Consider the following 21,621-nt stretch of genomic DNA (forward strand, 5'->3'; position numbering starts at 1 on the left):
CTGAATGTAACTGGTATTTGGCACTCCGAAGGGGGTGGGAAAAAAAAGAGAAGGATATTCTCTTTCATCTAAGAGTGAAGATCTGAGTTTCTCTGTCAGAAATTACTTTTATTATTAATTCTTCATGCCACTAACTGGAAAACTAAAGCAGAAAGAAATAAAGCTACAGTGACATGTTAATAAGGCTAAGATAATGCTTTTGAAAAACGAGAAGTCTAACAATCAGAACCTCTTTTTTTACCCCAAGAAGAAGGTACTCCATCACCTGCCAATTGTTTTTCTAACTGGTAATTAGTCACATTAGCTAGCAGATTTTATGCCCACAGTTCTTTAGCAATGCATTTAAAGGAATCTACTGGGATTCCTTCCTAGTGAGCAGTACTTCTGCAGAACCCTAAGAAGAAACATTAAAATAGCAATGTATCTTGAAGTTAACAAAACATTTGCTTGGGGAAATGGAAGGGAAAAGCTGGAGGAGTACCCTCAGAAGTGGGTAGGACAACTGCAGGATTTGCAGAGGAGGGGACAGGGCGGTGAATCTGAAAAGGCTGAGCCATAGTATCACATGGTGGGGTGTATAATCCCATTCAGTGCTAAGAGCTTGCCATAAATCATGGGATGAAGCACATAGCCTTGGATTTCAAGGGAAGATTTCTGGAATGACTTTGCACAAAGTAATCCCCATTACTTTCTTTAAAATCAATCAATAACATTTAGAAGTACTTGTTAGTTTCTTGAGGTGCACGCTACAAACAAAAAGTAAATATATTTAAATACTGTCCACAGATTTTATGCAAATTTCCATTATTAATGTGGTAATCATGCACCACTACTGCACATTTACATTGTTTTCCCCTCGCAGTACTGGCCTGTGCTCTGCATCAGCTAATCAGCAGGATGAGGGACGTTATACAGGTCAAAATCTCAAGCCCTAAAGTCAGAAGTCGTAAAAATCCCACTAAAGGAATCTGTTAATGTTTGTAAATAAGGGGCCCAAATTATGCAAGTTAAAATACTTTCTTTCATTTTATGCTTGATAGAAATAACAGCACTAGCTTGTGTGGGCAGTATCACTCTTCTCAGTGCAAATCTTTGAACACTTAAAATTGAAGTATTTTGCATAGAGTGCTGGGAAAGGATAAAGTCCACATATCAAAACAAGTAAGAGTTTTAACCAGTAGTTCTTAAGCAGAAAATTGGCTTACCAGGCAGATAAAAAGAAGAAAACAAAAGAAACAGAGAAATAAGCTTGCTGTGACTGAATTGTGTGTCCTTCAGATGGGGAAAATGTTTGATTTATTTTATGGATGTTTAAAAAATGCTTATTTAATTTCACACAGGGAGGCTGTGGATAACAAGGAACACTTTAATTAGAAATGTAGAGTGGGAAGTGTAGTACACACTAGAGTAAGTTTTAAATGCAGCACCATGAAGATGGAAGAAAAACTACACCCTATTTTTAAACATATCTAAAATAAAAATGTAAAGCTCCTACCCTAAGTTAGTTATTTGTCTGCACTGTATTTATAGTCCCTCATTCAATCTTACTATTTAGATCTTCAGCCAACATTTATTCTGATTTTCTTTCAAAATTTATCATCATCATCTTTATCCCATATTACTCATTGAACTTTTAACCCAACGTGACATCAAGGATTTTACATTCTTCGCTGTATGTGTGTGAGAGGTATTTCAGCTATCCAGTTGCACGCTGTAAATGTTTTTCTGAGCGCTACAGTAATTGTAGCACAGTTCACTCAAAAGATCCACTGTGTTTATTTCACAAGTTTGAGGCACAATGTGGAAGCAATAACTGTTAAATATTGTCTCTCGGGAGAAAGAAAAATAATATTCTCTCTCAGGCAAATGATTTTTTTTTCCACAAGATTGAAGTATAATTTCAGTGATTCGCACTAGCACTAAATGGAGTGAAAATAAACATGGCAAAGACAAATGCAAGGTACTATAGTAACTGAGCCCTGGCATCATCACCTCCTGTTAATTTATGTTTGCAGAATAAAGTTCATGTTGATTTTAACATGACTTTCTCTCAAAGCATTTAATCCAAGGATGATTTCACATCAGATCCTATTTTATTCATAGCAAATTGTCTGAAATGATTTCTGGAAGATTCCTCTTCTGGTTTTGAAATCAAAACACCAGCATTATCTCCACAGGGAGACAATTTAAATAACATCCTTGATCATCGGTACTTTAACAAAGAAGGAACAAACAAACCGCAAATAATTAAATAAATAAATTGGAGAATGGATGAGTTTACGAGAGGGAACCGATGCATGCAAGAAAGCAGAAAAGGGTTCAACAGACAAATATAGATGCACATGCGTGCATCTATAAATATGTAATACATTTATATGATGGATTTATATATATTTATATGAGATATATTATGTAAATAAACATATATTGCACATGGAAGCAAAGTCAGATGTTAAACAGAAAAGGGCTTTTCTTTCTTCAGGGGAGGATTCCTCACCAAACCCTACAGCATTTAACACAGTAAACACTGATCTCAGAAAAAAAAAATAATATACAGGGAGTAAAACAAGTTAATATTTCCGAGGAAAAAGTAGTTTCTCTTCTTAGAGGAACAATGTCTACCTTTAACCTTCCTAGTAGCAAACAGTAAAACATAAAGCCACACAGTGCCATTCAAATCACATTTATAGTGTATCTAGAATGCAAAACGTATTTCCTCCATTAGGTTGAAAAGCTGCTTAAGTATGCAACACCCCGAACACTGTATCTGCAATGTGTATCATCCCAATGCAGAAGGTGTAGTTACAGGATATTATCATGACGAGGGGTTGAGTTGCCTTGTCCTAAAGCCATTCCTGTCTTCACCCTAATAAATCTTCTAGTGGGCAGGAAATACCACTCAAAGGAGGAAGCAGTATCACCTAAGTGTCCCATTTCCATTCGCTCTGCCACAGCAAGAAGAGTGTCAGTAGCTGGCAGATCTTTTTGTGGGTTTTGTAGGTGAGCACCAAGGTGCTGTTGAAAAGCTGTGTGTAGCACCCATTCATTTCCTCAGGCTCTGCTGGCTTTTTTGTAAACTCAACAGGCCAAACAGCTCTCTATGGGCTAGATATTCAGCAATTCCTGCTTCTCTCTCAAAGCTGGATAATAACGTTGTTTTACCCCAGCTATACTATTATTTTCAAGTAAAAATTTTGGTAGTATTTTACTGCATTTCTTTTTGATCAATGCTCCAAACTGAGTCAAGTTCATGCTTTTCTCATTCTTGTTCCGTTGACAATAATCTTTTACTGGGAGAAAATTCATATTATTGGTGAAATATGATAAATATAGATTTACTTCCACCCTTAACAACAACATGTCATGCTTTTATTCCAGGTCTACACCTCAGAAACACTACAAATGGTAAGGGCATAGAGACAGAGAGAGGCAAATAAGCATGTTTATATGAACCCTGTATTTTTGTGGTATCTGACCCAGATACCACATTCTGCTTAGAAGCTTTCTAGAAACACTAACTACATTTTTGTTCATGCTTAAGCTATTGAACAACCCCCAGAAATTAGAGGTGTGAAGTTGAAGTTCCCCTCCAAGATTCTGCAGGGGAAAAAAGGCCCCACACTTAATCACAGATTGGGGGTTGACGCTACTTCTAGAGCTGCTGGGTTACAACATCCCCCACCCATGCACAGATTTTAACTACTGCCCATAAGAGATGCTAGAGAAATCAAGAAAAGAAAACCCATGTCATTTATACACAGGGGCAGTGTGTGGGCAGATGTCTTGAGCATTACACAGCAGCCCACTGAGCATCCAAGAGACAATATTCATGGAAGAGACTGACAACCAGCAAGACAATTTGTTACCTAAATATGACTTAAATTTTCCATACCCCTGACACAGTGTGGGACATTTTATTGACAAGTATGGGAAGAAAAAATTTCATCTGAAGATCTTAGACTAAAGGCATTCAAGCACAAAGAATCAGAAAAGGGAAAGCAACTGAACAGTTAAATTTGGCTGTTCTGCTTTTAACAATAATTTTCTTATATTTATATTACAATATAGGTTAAATTAAAAGGATTATGAGTTTAGGCCTAAAGGCTCAGCGAATGCTTATTATCATTATTGTGTTAAGCACCAGTGATGTGCTTGGGACTATACTAGACAGCCTCAGCCTTGAGCAATTTAGAGTCTAAACCAGAAAAGGATAAAACAAGGCGTACTGAAAGACACGGAGCAATGCCATAATTTGGAAATCTTATATACAATGAAACGGTCAGAGCTTTAAATTGACAGGGGGAGGTTCTGTGAATGTTTAAAAAGAAATTGGTCTCTGAAAAACATCTCAGAAAACAGAGACTGGAGATTGCTATTTTGGCATTTAGGGAGCTTTCTGGAAGATGCAAGAAGGAAACAAAAGGCACGTGAATGCCACTGCCAGAACCTGGGCATACAGAAGTCATGGTAAGAAATAAGATTTGAAATGTTAGGAGGGTGGCTTCGTAATATAAAACTGGCACAGGGACTAGGCTGAAAAAGCTTACAAAGTACAGATGCACGTTGTAGCTACCAGAGCAATTTTTATATGTGATTGGGCATAGCTGCAGGGGGAATTGAGAACTGCAGGTGTATATCAGGCAGAGGAGAGAGATGAGTCAAAGATGACCGCTAGTGGAGAGAGGTCAATTGAAAAGAAATAAAGAAGGCAGAATTGAAGGTAATTTAAACTTAAATTCTACAGTGACTAATGACTGAACTATAAAAGAAAAGCTGTCTCAACTACATTTTCTCCTTTGCTTTCAATACATAGAAAATCCCAAGGGAAAAAGAGAACCCTCACTGAAATTAATATTAGTTATCAAAGTAATAATTCCAAGACATTAAATCATTTACATTTTCCCTAATTAAAGAGAACAGGATGTTGTTTATGAGAGCAGCTTACTCTAAAGTGTTACTTAGGGTTTTTCCCCACAGGGAAACAGCCTCTAATAGCTACTCCAGAAGAGCTATCCACAGCTGATCCTCAAGTTTGTGCTCTTCTTCCACCAGTCAGTGCCTTTTTAGTCCATATTAATAGTGGCTTCAGCTAAACTGAAAACAAAATTCAAAATACAGTAGGACCTATAGAAGATGCTAGCCCTGAACAGCTTTTACATTCTGAATTCAGGTTCCAGTTCTTTTCAGAGTATGCCCAGATACCTTTGATTTTGTTACCTAACATAAGAAACTGGACAGAAATATTCTTAAATAGACAAAAATGAAATAGATGAAATGGAAACATCTGCCTAAAAAGGTAAGCAACGTAAGTGTCAGGAAGGGGGTCAGCTTGCAGGCTTGTCCTAACTTGTGGCTTACATTCCCACCTGTAGATGGGGAATTTTGACTTTTTAAGAAAAAATTGGTCCCTGATTTGATCAATACTCACAGCAATAATTTAAGCAGCACCTGGGTATAGCTAAAATTTTACATTAAACTACCTAGAAGAGATGCAAAGTGCCTAGCAGTTAACATTGCAGACAATGTAAAATAATTGAATTAGACAAGCATGCAACAGCTACAGTTTCTAACTCAGGATAGCGTTCTCTAGTGGTACTCTGACAGTTTTATTTTCAGTGCTAGCAGCTCCAAAGCTTTTCTATTATAAAGACCTAAAGCCCTTGCTACATTTCTCAGATTGCCAGTTTTGATGTGAAAACCATAACATACTAAATGAGGTACTTTTTTTTGTTAAATAACGAGCCTCTATTTTTAAGGTTCAAACGGCTCATCTTCCTTCCTCATGTCTTTTTATCATATCTGTTCTTTACATCTACTGGAATATGCATTTAAGTTGACTAGGTATTTCTTTAGCAAATCCAAAAAATCATGTAACAAGAGAGTTCAGCACTTTACCTCCAATTTGCCATGTGCACAGCCTAATAGCAATAGGTTGGCTCTGTCCCTCTCACAGGAAATAGGAGACCAAGGCCATGCTCCATCACTAGTTGCTGACCACCAGCAAATGACCATATCTTGCGTACGGTTTATTGCCAGGTGACGTTTCATCCTTCTACCTTCTGGTCCAAATATATCAATATAAGAAATCTGATGGAAGAAAAACAGAAACGCAGGAAACATTTGAGGTGATAAAATAGCATAGTAGGAGCAATGGGGAGCGTTTACCCTGGATGTGTGAAAAAAGAATGTGTATATATACACAGAGGACTGCGTACATATATCTTCATATAGGCAGTCTGTAAATGTAAGAAATATCTCCTCAGACAGAGACACACGCTCACACTTTTATCTGTGGGGAGGGGATTCGGAAGGAAAGGAATGTGAGTTAAGAAGGAATTTACTGCAATGACTCCAATCAATACCAAAATGTACAGTCATGGTTGCTTGACAGCATCGACCTACACATAGGATTTAAGCTCAGCCATATTAAATGACAAGTTCTGCAAAGCTGACCAGGGAGCTAAGGCTAGTGTTTAAGACATAATCAAATATTAAATATATTCTACAGTGTTTGAGCAAACATATATCTTTCTTTTTCCTCCCTAAATTACAAAATCCAGCTACAAACATCTGCTTTGCAAGAGAATATATACTTTTCTGCATAATGTGGATGAGCTACAGCATCATGCGTAAAGTTTATGCAGCTCTTGAGAATTGTGCCTCTTTCTCGGGAAGGATTTGTGGAATTTATTATTCAAACTCTGTTATTTTGGAGCATGGTTATTTGAAAACATGAGCAGTGCACCATCTGGGTGACACATGCCAAGGAAATATAGATTGCACCGCATTTCTGCTTAAGGAATTAATGGAAGGTTGATAGCTAGGGGAAAAAAAACTATCTTGCCATTGCTGGTCAGCAATAATCGAACCACTTTCTGGGGATTAAGCGCATGGCTAAGCCTACTGGACCAGACACTAGCAAAGGGCAGGGGGTCTTCTTATCAGAGAAATGCTTCTGGAGCCAGTCTCACTACATGACAGATTGCTTTCATATTCCTGTCTGCAAGGCAACAAAGGATGGCAGTAATGCGATAATGCCAGAGTGCAATGGGTGTTAAGAACCCGTTGCATTTATGTATTGTATTTAGTAAATAATCAGGCTCATCCAAATTGTGATCTCACCACTCAACCAAGGCCATTAAAATCAAGGTTAATGCTTTAATAATCCTTTGCTGTTTTTTATATGGTCAAAAAGAACCCTTTTCTATTTGCATGGTCATAATATTATTGACCTCTTCATCCCCTGAATACACATCAAAAGGAACTGAAATCAAAGTAATTACCAATGTTGTTCTCTCATGGTAAACATTTAACTCCTCGTACTGTCTCCTCCTTCAGTAAATTGAAATGGATTAAAAAAACTACAGACAGGAAAAACTTGCAGAAGGCCATTATTTTCAGAATATCACGTTTTACTTGTCAAACTACTCTTTAGAAGTGTAAAGATAAAACATACATAGAAGCTAACAGGTAGATGACACCTGAATTAAAACTCTATATAAATAGTTAATTTGGTGACAACACATTTATTAGGATGGAAAACCACAAATACTTTCACAGATATGAATTAGTGCTGTATGGCAGCATTAACTGTTTATAACAATTTCACATGCACTAACAGCCACAAATCCTTTGTAAACCTTTATGGCTTGCATTAGACATGGCACTTTCAAACATGGACTAATGCCACTGAGAAAAGGCAAATTATAATAGCTGGGTTTATATTTTGCTGGTCTTGAGGACAGTAGTAATTCATATAATAAACCTTCCTTTCTCATTTTAACGTGTAAATAAAATCCAAGGTGGTACTGTTTATAAAGGAAGAGGCTGGAGAAAATAGTTCATCCACTTAGGTATATATTGTGTAAAACCCCCAAGTTTTGGATAAATACCAAACCGTGAGAAGGAAAGCATGGTTGACTTGCTCTTATTATTAACAGTACTCTGGGAAGCCAGTACTGCCTAGCCCTCCTGGCCTATTTTGCCCAACATGAGTCTGGACAGAGAACAACATGTAGTTGCTTTTGTCCAAGTAGCAAAGAAGTTACAATGTAAGTATGACAGAAATTTAATTATACCATTACATGTGATTGTAAGCAAACATCTTCCTCTTTTTATAAACAGGAATTTAAACCCAAATACCACATACATTTCTCAAGGCTATACCAAAAGTCAGAGACAGAGATGAAGGCTCCACTTAAATTTCTGAATACTGGCTCCGTATTTTATTCTGTGGTAGTTTTACACCAGCACAAGCTACCTTTTAATTCTATATCTCTTGAGGGGGAAAAAAAATCAACACTAAAGAACTGTTTTTTCTAAAGTGTGTATTCTTACAAGTACCTACATTTGCAATCGAGGATCATCTTTTGTTTCTTCTGTTACTACTGATAGCGACACTACTGTTGGCCATGCTTGTGATCTTTTAGCTTTTCTAAGTTTGACCAAAAGCAGCCATGAAGAACTCTAATTCAATGCAGAGAGCTGACATAATATTGTTGCAGTAGTGAATAATACTTTCTGCTGGCTCACAGTGGTGCAGTTTTGAAGATAATAAAAATTATATTTAGCTGCCTAACTAGCAAGCCTCACACAAAAGAACATTCAATTAAAAAATGCAAATGCCTTTTTTTTTGGCTGGCAGAGAAATACTCCGTAGTGATTCCCACTGATTTCAAGAGAAAGCAATGTTAGCGTTGAACATGGAGGCGTTTCTAGAAGCTCAGCTGTGTCAGCAAAGAACTGAACGTAACAACCCTATTAAGGAGAACAGCAGATATTTCTGGTTTCCTAGGGCAGAGAAAGTTTTCTGTGGATTAGGCTTTCCTCCTTTCCCAAGAAAGAAATGCCGCGGCCGTTAGATCCAAAATGTGCCCAGCAATACCCAGAATGAAAACACATTTCCTAAACGTAGATTAATTAAGGAGCTATGGCCCTCACAATTAAATGATGAAGGCAGTCTTCAGCTCACCACAGCTATTTCGTTGAAGTTTAGAGCTATTAAAAAAACACCAATACCCCACACCACACGGCACCCTTGCTTCCAAAGTACAACCTTAACAAACACCACAGGCCATCCACAGGCACAGAGCATTTTAAAGTAAACTACGTATCAGCTCAGTTCCTGGTGAACAGTGAACTGTCTCAAATCCACGTTATAGAGGTTGGATCAATCTCGCAAACACAAGTCATTGCTGAAAAGAGGCCCTGAACTGAAACAGCCTGGAAAATGTATTAGATATTCATCACAGCAGAAAGTATTGCTCCCAAGCAACTTAAAACGTAATATGGCAAAACTTAAATTAAACATGCCCTTAAAAAGCTTGCCTTGCAGATGAAAACTACCTTATGTGAAGAAGCAAATTACTAAGGGGTTGTCAGGAGGAAAATATATAGCACAAGATTGTTTTCCTTAACATTTATCCAGTCTGAAATAAATACAAACTCTTTCTTTTGCTTACTACATCTTTCTACCGTTTTTGGAGCAATGGCCTGCCTCTTCTTCATCCTTGCAGTGAATTGTGTGCAGCCCCTTTCCTACTCTGCCTGTTCAAAGTTAATTGCCTTTGGCTGATTAGTTTTTCATACTGTCATACTGCCAAGTGCTTCCACCTAAGGTCAGCCACTGCCTCGATGTCAAAGAGCTTATGGTTGAAATAAGTTATGTCTACACATCCAAGACCCAGTGTAATTCAGTTTGGGATGAGATGGCTTCTACTGACATCCAGACTGGCTCATTTAAAGCCAGCATGGCTACCTCTAGGGAACCTCGCAGCTACTGCTGTGACCAGGGTACAGGCACACCTGTACAGAAAGAGCTGGGAAAAAAAGTTGTACTTCAATCTTCACTGCGTGAGCAGTGAATTGAGATACAGAGGCACTGAGTCATTTGCTGAAGGTCACACACATTGTGTGGTCGTGGTGAGAAACTCAGCTTCTGTACCTTGAGTCCCAGCTCAGTGGCTTAATTGTAAAACCAACTCGGCCAACAATACAATTACGGTAACCTAGAGGGAAAATTAAGATTTCTGCAAAGAATTACAACAGTCTTGGAGCTCAGGCAGATGACTGAATTATCATAACTTCACGAGTTTGTGTACAGCAGGTGAGCCATAGTAATTGACCATGCGTGCGTTTTTAGCCCACAGCAAACAAGAGGTAAAACACATTAGCTTAAATCTTGTACACTGAGGTTTACCATTACAGATTTTGCTTCATGCTTGTTAGATGCCGAGAACGTGCAAAGGGTCAGTTACTGCTGCTCAACTGACACAAAGTAATCCGTTAAGCAGGGGTAACTCAACTGTGTGTTTGGGCCTTTAACCTGAATACAGTAGAAAATTGGATCCCTCTTGGTACAGTACTTTAACTCATTAACTCAGAACGATGTGTAATTTTTTTTAACTTTTCAATAACTGCCATTTTCAGAATCTGAGCTGTACTGATCAGTTATATATACTGCTATATGATAGCGGTGAGTACCAGTGATTCATAACGTCAAGTTACTGCAGTATTTACAGTCCCCACCGGCAGCTTTACCTTGAAGTCCAGACAAGAGAGTTTTTCCAGTCTTTTGCTTACATCAGGAGAATCCATTTTTTTTGTAAACTGAATAAAGCAGAGTTGGTTTTGGTCCTCAAATGACAAGATGATGAAATTGTCTGTAAGAATGGCTGAAAAACAAAACAAAAATCATCACCACTATATTATCTCTTTCTAGTAAGAAAACAAATTACTGAACCCTCCACTAAGACATTGTGAAAAGCAGTTTTTTCAAGACAGTATCTTAAATATTACACTGAAGACCCTGTAATCTCCTAAAAGACACCAATGTGCCATTCTGCCAGAGCCCTCTTGGAAATGAGAAATAAAGCTGAGGGAGTAGTCTAACTACATAAACCTAAATAAATTATCTCATATTAAGTTACCGCTACATTTGAATATATGTTTTATGCCCTTTCACATTCATTTTCATCTTGGTTCAGCCTTCAACTTTATTTCACTTTTTTCTTATGGTAACATCCATCAGTATTTTGGAAATGCACCTAAGACAGTGTTGCTTGTGTTAAGGATGACAAATGCAAATCAGTACTTGAGGTGTATCTGGTGTTTTGAGATTGTAAGTTTTCGGGTGCTGCTGCAGACACTAAGGAGGCTGTTTCACACAGGATTATGTTCAGAGGGCTTATGAATTTGTTGAAAGCTTCACATGGGGATACCCAAACCATACAGGTAATGAAGCTGGATCAGACTCCCTTGAAGCCTGGAAAAGTGGAATCCCTGCTATTATCATAAGGGGGTGCTAGACCAAAATAGTTCAACAGGAAGATGTGTAACTCACTTGACAAAGAAAATTAATTCGATAGTAGTATCCCAGATTTTTCCCAAGTGTTATCCCATTATTCAAGCAGTGTCCACATTTCAAGAGGTGTCCAAGAATGAAGTGAGTCCTCAGAATAACTAGTAGCACATTACTGAATAATTCTTAATATGAATGAAGTTTAAAGTAAAGTTACAAAGCTGTTTCCAGAAAGTAAACTCAGAAACCTCTACTAAAAGGAAAATGGTAAGTGGAACTATGTTAAAAAACAAAACCAACCATATGGAACAACCCCTGAAAAACAGAAAAATGCATTTGTGACTAATATACTACATTCTTAAATGTATTTTATATATACTTAAGTCGATTGACAGTTCAGTCTTATAAACTGGTGACTCAGCTTTACTTTGATTCAGTCTCTTTTACCACCAGTCTCATTTTCCAGTAGTCATGTAGTGGCACAGCTCTAAAGTATCTGGTATGCTAAAGGGTAAAGTTTAAAGACAAATAATTTCCTTTGAAACGTAACATCAGCACCAGCTTTTTTTTTTTTAAAGGTGATAAATTATCTGACGTGGTGAGCTAGAAGCTATAAATGACATCCTAAACACATCAGAAAATTCAGGGCCACTGAGCACGGTATCCTCAATACATACATAGTTTGGGTATTTTGATATCCTAACAGACATAATTTATATTAAAGACGGCCTACAGCACACCTCAGATGCTTCTGAAATTCGTTTTGGTCGAAGGAAAGAAAGCAGGATTCCAAGATCCTTGGACAGATATGAATGAAACTTATCAGTCTCTTGGTTTTCAGTATCCACGGTTGTCCTGGGCAGGACTGCAGACCAGATCAACATGTATGCAACTATTGGAATAGTTGGACCATTATTCAGAGAGAACCCATAGGCTGTAGAGTCAGATTACCCTAAAAATGTTAAGTAGCCTAGCTAATATTCTATATACTAGTACCATAAGACCTTAGAGATAAAAATAATTCCAAAAATGAGAAATACTATTTTCTTTTAGGAAAGGATTTTTTTATATAATTTCTAATTTTATTTTAAAGTTTTACCTATATATTACAAATCAGGAGGACTTTATTAGAGGCAGGAGGATTATAAATGCAATCCTAATTCTGTATTTTGTGCACACAATCTGACCTTCATTCCAAATGTTAAGAGGCCAGGCTACTCAGAGTTAGAAGAAAAATTCATAAGTAGTTTTGTCAGACTGCAATCTTATCCATTTCTACATATATGTAATTGCTAAAATAAGAGCTGTTATTTGTATACAGACTTCTTGTATTAAATATCAAATTCCTTTTGGTTCTAATCACAACCTAATTTCACCCTAGATTGGAAAGTTGTGTAATTATGTTGGATAAAAGATAATCTATTCTAGGACAATATCATGTCATAGTTCTCACATAAGGAAAGTTCAGTATAAAAGAAGCAGCATATTTTGAACACTATTTCTGCGGGTAACAGAAGTATTTTCTTTTGTTGCTCATGAAAACAAATAGGTTTTGTGATGACAGGTATTGGAGGGTTTGCTTTTACTGAACAGAAGCAGTCCCATTTCACCTTCAGACGTGGGTATTGCCAAACACAGAGGTTTAAGAAATTCTTGAATAAGTAAAAATAGTGAAATTATGTATAGCTGTATGAGCTGTATAACTGTAGGAAAATATATTCGTTGCTTTATTATTGTTTTAGTTGTAAGATTCTTCAGTTAGCCGGATTCTTTTTCAGATTTGCATTTCTATGATGTATTAAGGCAATATGAAGGAAGATATGAATTCATAACACAGTTATATAAGCATTATTTATTTATTTAACAATTTCGGTTTTAAAAAAGATAGAGTATTCTAGGTAATTTCTACAAAGAACTTCAATTTGGGCATATAACCTTAGTGTCTGCACTTTCCTACTTTTTGTCACCTGAAAGTATGAAATCCTCCTCCAGAAACAGGGCAGAAAAATCTGAGATGGAATTAGCAGTCAAGTTACTTAAGTGAAGAGTGAACAAAAGGAGTCAAGACATTAAATGTGTTCTTTGCTCTCAGCGCGATTTGTTGATCAACACTGAGGTTATGGTTATTTTTTTTTATACTAAGATTCTACAAACATCACTATATTAATGTAATTTTTCAAGACTAAACTACAATATACTAATAAGTAAAGATCAGAGGGACACATTATTGCAACTTCCTTAAATAACCAGGCCAATATTGAATAGATGCCTGGATATAGAAGAAAATAAGGCATTAAAGATTGAAACTAAATCTAGCATATATTCTTATTGAAATGATGTCATTTCAATCTACTTTTTAAGATTTTTGAAGATAATGCATATATAATTTGGTTTGCAGAGAAGTCCATGTTCTTGATTGTGCAGACACCAAGTTCCCTGAGTTCTCACTGGAGCTCTGTAGAAGCACTTTGAAAAAGCTGTAGCCATATGATAAAGCCGATCAAAACAGGTATATTTATATTTTTTTTCTTCTGCATTCAACTAAAACCTCACTTTTAACAGTCACTAGTAAATAACAACGAGATTCGGGAAATCTAGAAACTAAAGCAGAACACATCCACATAAATAATATTATCCAGCCTTTTTTAATAAGTGAATGTTTTAATAAACTCTATCCCATGTAATTAATCATTTGGCTAATGTTTGGTTTGTCCCATTTTCCCACTTAGGAAATAAACATGACAAGTTCAAATGGCATGTTCACAGTGATTAAAATCTGTAAGAAACTGAATTTTAGAAACCCATTCAGTATTTGACAAGCCTGCAAACTTTGATGTTAAATATTATTCTTAAAGTGTTCTTAGTCCTGAGGGTTGTAACTATGGCATTACATGCAATTACTTGTTGTGTTTGCAAGTCCCCAGTGGCAATAATTAGTCTACCTGTTGACATACTGTTTCTCTACTCTATTGTTAATGTAGGCAATTGATTTGCACGTGGGTGTAATTACCATCACTGATGGTGTCGGAGATGAGCTTCCCCACCAGGGTCCTGTCAATCACCACTTTCTCCAGCTGTGGCCCAGAAAGGCTTAGGGACACCAGTACACCGGAGTGAAAGAGGAGCTAAATCCAAATAGTGAGAAAACAAGACATCAAGAATCATTAATAAAGCGAAACGTTCCAAGGTACATATTAGCAGCTGTCCATTACATAGTAATTATTTTTCAAAATTGCAAAAAAGACTTATCGCTGATGTGGAGATGTCTTGTAATGACTTTGAAAGCTTTTTCAATGAAGGGAAGAGGTGCAATATGACACTGAATTATACAGATACATGAATTAAGATTGCTGAAGATGTGTGCTAAGCCCCAAATATTGCAGAAAATCTACTTAATTAATTTGTTAAAAAAGAGGCGAAAATTCTGCCCTAAATGAGCAAAGGACAATCAATCTATCATCCATAGACTTGTTTTTTTCTATATAAAATAACTGCAAAGCCTGTATGAAAGACAGAAGGTTGGGCTTCATGTAATTTTATATTATTATCACAGAATAAAACCAGCACCTTTTTCCTTTCATTGTTATTTCTGACCATTCATATATTGTTTAACCTAAAAAATGGTCCCCTACCAGAGCGATAGCCACAGGCTCCCCAAAAATTCATATACTCCTTGGCATAAGGTTATAGATGTCTCTCTTATAAAGAAGGAATTTAAACAAAGGGACAGAATAGTCAGAGGCTTATTTCAGAGATAATTGAATATTTCTGTTTAATTAATCTCAATTAAATGATACATATAATCTTGAAGACTAAGTCATGGTACTTATCTAATGCCGTATCTTGTATGAGAAGGAGAATGCTCAGTGGGAGGAGTAATGAAAACCACTTCTTATTGCATAATTAAATAATTAAACTTAGTCATTTTCTGAATGCAACTATTACAAAAAAGAAATTCAGAAAATAAAACCTACACGATTCCCTGCTCCATTGTGAGTAGATCTCATTTTGCCAAGTCACTCCAGTAACAGGGGCATAGAAAAAGCTTTACTAGAGATTTTGTTTTCTAAATAACAGGACAGAAGATAAATTCTGACCATATAAATTGTTTAATTTAATGCAAAACACAGGTTTTCCAGAAACCTTTATGTTAAAACATGGGGGAAAAAAGTTTAAAAAGTTGTTGGCTTTTTTTAAAAGACCAAAAAAAAGCACTGTTTGTTCAGCAGAGGCTAAACCAGCCCTACATTCACTGAATAATCTTTTCTGCCAAAGGAATCCTGAGTGGAAAGACCACTGAGGAAACGTACAAGGATGTCTTCAAAGACCAGAAGCTTGGGACTCTGTCTCTGACTTCTACCTGATAAGATTTTTACAGAAATCAAAAAAACCCAACTCACTACTAGAGAAACACCTGCTCTTGTAGTAGAATTTGACATAAAAATCCCTGTTTGTTTTATGCTAGAGCTGCAAGACAAACATGGTGGTGATACAGTTTTCAGTACAACACGCTGATACATAAACACCAGGCAAATTTCCTTAAGGTGAGATCTACTGGATTGTTTAAAAAATGAAAGTACTGGGGACAGGAAGGTAGTTATCTAATCAAGCTTGCTTCTTGTGCAATGCTGTGGTCCCAACAATTTAGTTATGAAAATTCTCAGTTATGTGAATTTTTCTATATTAATATATCCCTGTGCTCTCTGTAGCTCTCTGTATCCCTGATTATTTAAACAGGCCAAGCATGTTTAAATAAATGACCTTCTTGCCCTGACTAACATCTTTAACCTACATTTTTCCAGGCTATCTTTCTGTCAATTCACAGTAGTTTGAAAAGAAACTCGTGGCGTCTGAAATAGAAACAAGTAATACCTGTGATGTGAAATGCATTTGTTAAGAACAAACAATTACTTTCCATCCTGCCAAAGTCTAATCATGTATTCATTTGATAAATACATATAGTCAGTGTTTCAATATTCCCCATCATGACAGATGTCCTTTAAGGTTTTGTCCTAGTAAAAATGTTAGACACAGTTACACTCATGCAGCTTTTATTACAATCTTTCAAAACTTCAATTTATCCTTATGTTGAAGTTAGAGTAGATAAAATCACAATTTATTTTCAACTTGATAATGTTAAGTCCAGTGAGGTTTGACTACGGTTAGCTATAACTGTCCAAGGAACCCAGCTGAATAAGTGAGAGTTGAAAACCAGAAGTTGTCAAACCACAATGCATATGACATAAATACTCTAGAAAGCTCAGTTCTAAACTACCAAATGAATATCAGCCTCCCAGAAGGAGTAAAATGCCCCAGATCCTTTAGTGTTATATGCCAACAAGACAGCTGGCACAACTTGCGTTTTCACCAACACGTTTGCTTGCGAGCTATGTTCCTCCTTCAGAAAATGTCACTGTAATGGTAGGTTGCTCCCACGATTCCTTGCCTTGTATGGAGTGAGAAGAGCATCCTGGAGTTAACCTGGGAGAATAATCTAAGTGAATCAGAAGTCTGTGGCCTCCATGTTTATCTGACAAAGAATGACTGCATTAGTGAATGAGGCCACATACTTGTAATTCTGCTGATATCCAATATATCTACCCAAAACACTGGCAAACTCTGGGCTTGAGAGCAACAAATAAGCCTAGGGTTCTTTAACTCTTACATGTTTCAGGGTGTAAATTCACTAGTGATGACATAAAACACATCTGTTACAGAGCTAGAACAGAAATCTATGAAAACTGCTCCAGTGTGTGATGACATTTATACATTGTGCTAATGGGTGTGCTTTCCTTTACATCTGTGAAAGTAGTAATTAAACCAACGTTATGTATTTTCAATATTGCATAGATATCTCTCTATGCTGTCAACATGGCACAATGGAATGACAGAAAGTAGGTAAAAATATTGTTTTCATGGTTTTTTATTGTTTTTCCCATTGCACTCCCCTCCTTTATTTTTACAGTAAAACATTCTTTCCCATTATTCTCTACAGAAGTTTTGAGTTATTTGGACAAAATTTAAATTTCACTTTAACAATTTGTTTTGCTATAACAACATACCATGGTTGGTAATATACCTGTGCTCCACAGGTTTAAGTCCTTCCCTCTATGAACTTTAGAGTCTAAATTTAAAAAGTAAATCACAGTATATGGACATGTAAGGCCAGTATTTATTCCACCTCCCTTCAAAAATTCTTTGGAGTACAATGCGGATCATTTAAAAGTCGTGCAGACGTGGTGCTTAGGGACACGGTTTAGTGATGAAGTGTTAGGTTAGCTGTTGGGACGTGATCTTAAGGGCCTTTTCCAACCTACATGGTTCTATATTATCTTTCATTGAAAATATTCTCCAAAAGAGGAAATATTTATGTGCTCAAATTGAAATGTCATTATTTCAATTCCTTACTGTCTGTACAAAGGCTGTTACATGATAAGATTTAGGTGCTGTCATACATAAGCTTGCATAGTTAAGCTGGTATTTTGGTGAATGGGAGCCGTCCAATCACAAGCACAAATGAATATAAAGCAAATGGGGAAGATTACAAACTTGGCTTGAACACAGATGCACAGTGATCCAACTCCAAAAGTACTGCTCAAGGGAACTGCCCATCATTGCTAAAGAATAAATGCAAACATGAGAGGCATTATTTACAGAAGGCATGAAGTTATTCCATCTAACAGGTATCAAATTAGGGAAAGAAGCTCACAATAATGAAACACATCACAAATTTTTCAGACTCAAGTACTCCAATGTGAAAAATAGAAATCAGGAGAGTCATATCTACAGCTTTAACAGTCTCATGGCATTCCTAAACAAAAAATATGAAAGTATGGCTTCATACCTATGGGGAAGTATAGGTATAGGCTTTGTACTTGAATGTAGTCTGAGTAAAACGTCTGGGTATCTGGTCATTCCACATGCTAGGAGGAAGGGCCAGTTAATTTCTGTGTTACTGAGGAGTTCAATGTGAAGACCTTGACAGAGAGAATTATGTACTTTGTGTGTCCAAAATGGTTCTCCAATGAGCAAGAAAGATGTAAGAAGGAGCATATGATACAATGGGGAAGACTGCCCTTCCCTTCCCCAATAGAAAAATGCTCCAATACGTATTTGAGTTGCCTTTTATTAAGTAAAGGACTTAAATACAGGCTCATGACTTATGGACCTTAGTAGAACTTAAGCATGTACTTAAGTGGATTCCTTTATCCTCAGAAGCCTTAGCCCCTGAATCCTCATTCATGCAGCTTAGCTGCTTATCAGCCCTTCTACCTAAAAAGATACCTGCAGAGTAAAGCCAGGATTTGCCTCTATCTGATTAAAATTGGAAGAGAAGGAAAATATGCCTGTAAAAAATATTGCTGCAAACTGTTTTCCCTCACAGAGCCCAACTGACAAAGGAATATGCAAAAGGAGAAGAGAATTGCAAAGCATTTCTTGTTCAAGCAGGTTCCCAGGGTTTTTCCCCACCTCTTCATTCCAGATTGCTTTCTTAGCCACCCTACTGTAATTATTCCATTGCATGCCTTATTACAGATGAAGTTATTGTTGTTACACGTTACTGTTTCACAATAATCAATGCATTTGTACTTCTAGCTCCAAATCTCTAAAACCACACAACACATTAATGGCTGTGATCAAAAGCAACCAAAAGAATTTAATTTGAGGGCAGTGTTCCTCTTAGGAACTAGTGATGGGTACCAGCTTCTCATGTATTCTAGCCAGAATGTCTTGATTTTGTTATCATCAGATGTGCTACTGTATGTCACCACGTATCTTGCTAAATCAGTTTGCTTATGGGTATTATAGCTGATAAAACAAGCCACGTCAGCAAACACTGCTGTGTATCTCAATTCAGAATCCACTTCTAAGTCAATGACAGTAACATAAAAACCATCCGTATACACATGTAAATTGCAACACAAATAAAATTAAATCAAAGTAATTTAGCAAAGACTAGATACAGTCTCTTCATTAGCTGGTAACAGATATGATTCACAGCTAGTGCTTGGCTTTTATACAATAAAATAATTCAGTGTTGGCATGCGTTTAATTCTACCTCATAATGCAAACCTAAAATTAAAAAAAAGTTGGAATCCAAATGTTTTGGCTAGATCTTATTAATGTTTACTACCTTATATTGAAAAATCAAACCTGAACCAATGGCAGAATTTCACAGGATTGATTTCATAATTTTGTGGCAAACTTAAAAGCATTCCAAAGACTTAGAGAAGGAGAACAAGAGGAAGGAAAGCAGCCAGAGCCGAGTTGAGTAAACTCAGTAATATTGATAAAATTAATTCCTTAGATTATTACTTCTGGGCAGGGAATGCCGGGGAGTAAATTGGTTACTTCATTATAAACAATACAGTGGCATCTTATTGTAAAGATTTCTTGTCTTTGTTTCTGTCCTTCTTTTATGGTCTATTTCTTTTCCTTAGACATAAACTAACTGAAGATTACAGGATTATTTCAGCAACTCATCACAGGTCAACAAAGTTGGGGTTCAAAAGTACCATACAGAAATAGCGTGCATTCAGATTCTATTGGGACAAGTAAGAACAGGGCTAAAGAAAAGACCTCAGTCCTTTAGGGCTCAACTAAGCTCTTTTAAATAAGAAAGCAAGTTCCTTGACAAAAATCCCTGTACACTCTATGTAATATTTATATGAACTGATACATCATCTATTTCAGAAGCTCTAAGCAGTAAAGCAGTACTAGAATGTATACCTAGGACTGCAAAAATAAAGGTCAATGGATTTTTTTTTTTTTTTTTTGCAATGGACAAGGAAGTAAATATGAAACTTCGGATGCACTGATTGCATTAAAAAAGTAACAGAAGACATTTTGATGCATAAAATGAAACACTAAGGTAGAACACTTCTTTTTCACAAAACCTGAGGGAAATCACATTACTCTTTTCAATGACAGTCTCATTATCATTGCATTACCTTTCAGATTTTTTTTGTTTTATTTGTTCTGTCTTGCTAAAGGTGCAAGAGCCTTGAGTTTCTGGACAGCACATGGTTACTAGAACAGAAAGAACTCCCTTATTCAGCTAAAGATACAGCAGATTCAAATACATAGAATATTTACTGAAAAATCTGACAGCTGTTGAGCTGAAGATTTTAATTAATATAATTAATAATTTAATTCACAAAATTATTTGACATTGCATTGCTACTAAAACACAGGTAAAAAGTACACTATAATTAAACCAAATACTCTCATTTAGCCCAAATCACTGAAAATTTGACAGTCAGGGTATTTTACTACATGCACTCCATGCTGTTAGTCTGAATTGTTGCTTTCTAATACACTTGAAAGTTAATGCAAACGTGGACTCCACTTTCTCCACTACCAGCTACTCCCAAGTAGCACGTGAATACACTAGTGATATGACATAGGTCGCACCATTATGTGATAAGCACTTCCTGATGAAACAGATAATTAATCTCTTTTAGAGCTAAAAAAAAAATAAATCAACATACAACCTCTTTTCAGAAGGTTCAGAATGTTTGTTTGGAAAAGGAAGAGTCCAGGTATTACTGGAATAACACAATTTTTTTGGCAGAACATTCTAAACCCTGTTGGAGCCATTATTATATTAAAAACGATTTTGATTTGTGATTGAGAAACCAAAAACATAATTTAAGGACAGAGAAATTGCTATGATTTATATCTATAGCTTTAATTCTGTCTGTCGTATAAACTATACTATCACTTACATTCTGGCTATGCAAACCATTTAAGAAAACCTAAAAAACTACTCAAGGTATCAAGCTACACATTTACATGATTGAATCCAATATAGCGCCAGACCTAATATACTAAGATAAAAACATCTCCCTATTTTCCCATCTTGTACAAGAAATAAATAAAACTGTATTTGCTTCCTTTTTGTTTATCTACTATGAAACTACTTAGAGGATGCCAAGTCCAAAGAAAAAACTCCTAAAACCACTTTATACAGAATTTATAGTCACCCGAAGGTGTAATGTTATAAAGGCAGGGTGATCAAATTTTGGCAAGAAGCTCACTGTTGCAAAGTATGCATTGGTAAGGAATGCAGGTGGATGCAGAGAGATGGGAGGGGAAGGAAAACGATAGAGAGAAGGGATAGGGAAAGCAAATGAAGAGACAGCAAACTGGGAAGCAGATAAATACACTCATGGCTAATTGGCTCAGTATTTCTTAACCAAATTCCTTTCCTAATCAGAACAATAACAAGAGAAAAAAACCTTCTAAATTAGCATACAATTAATATTTAAATCAGTTCTAGAAGATTATCATTTAAAGATATATACTATGTAATCTGTACA

General features: G+C 36.3%; 1 protein-coding gene across 1 annotated transcript in view; it reads right to left on the reverse strand.

Annotated features, from left to right (window-relative positions):
* The window catches only part of WDPCP (WD repeat containing planar cell polarity effector), a gene marked incomplete at both ends in the record, with an annotated part of 99,543 nt that overhangs the window by 71,184 nt on the left and 6,738 nt on the right, over nt 1-21,621 (reverse strand). Inside the window, 3 exon segments of the mRNA XM_084261670.1 lie at nt 5,896-6,087; nt 10,540-10,673; nt 14,310-14,424. Of these exon segments, the coding sequence (XP_084117796.1) occupies nt 5,896-6,087; nt 10,540-10,673; nt 14,310-14,424 (441 nt within the window).

This window comes from Gallinula chloropus, assembly GCF_964237585.1.
Source record: "Gallinula chloropus genome assembly, chromosome: 3".
In the NCBI taxonomy this organism is placed as follows: Eukaryota; Metazoa; Chordata; class Aves; order Gruiformes; family Rallidae; genus Gallinula; species Gallinula chloropus.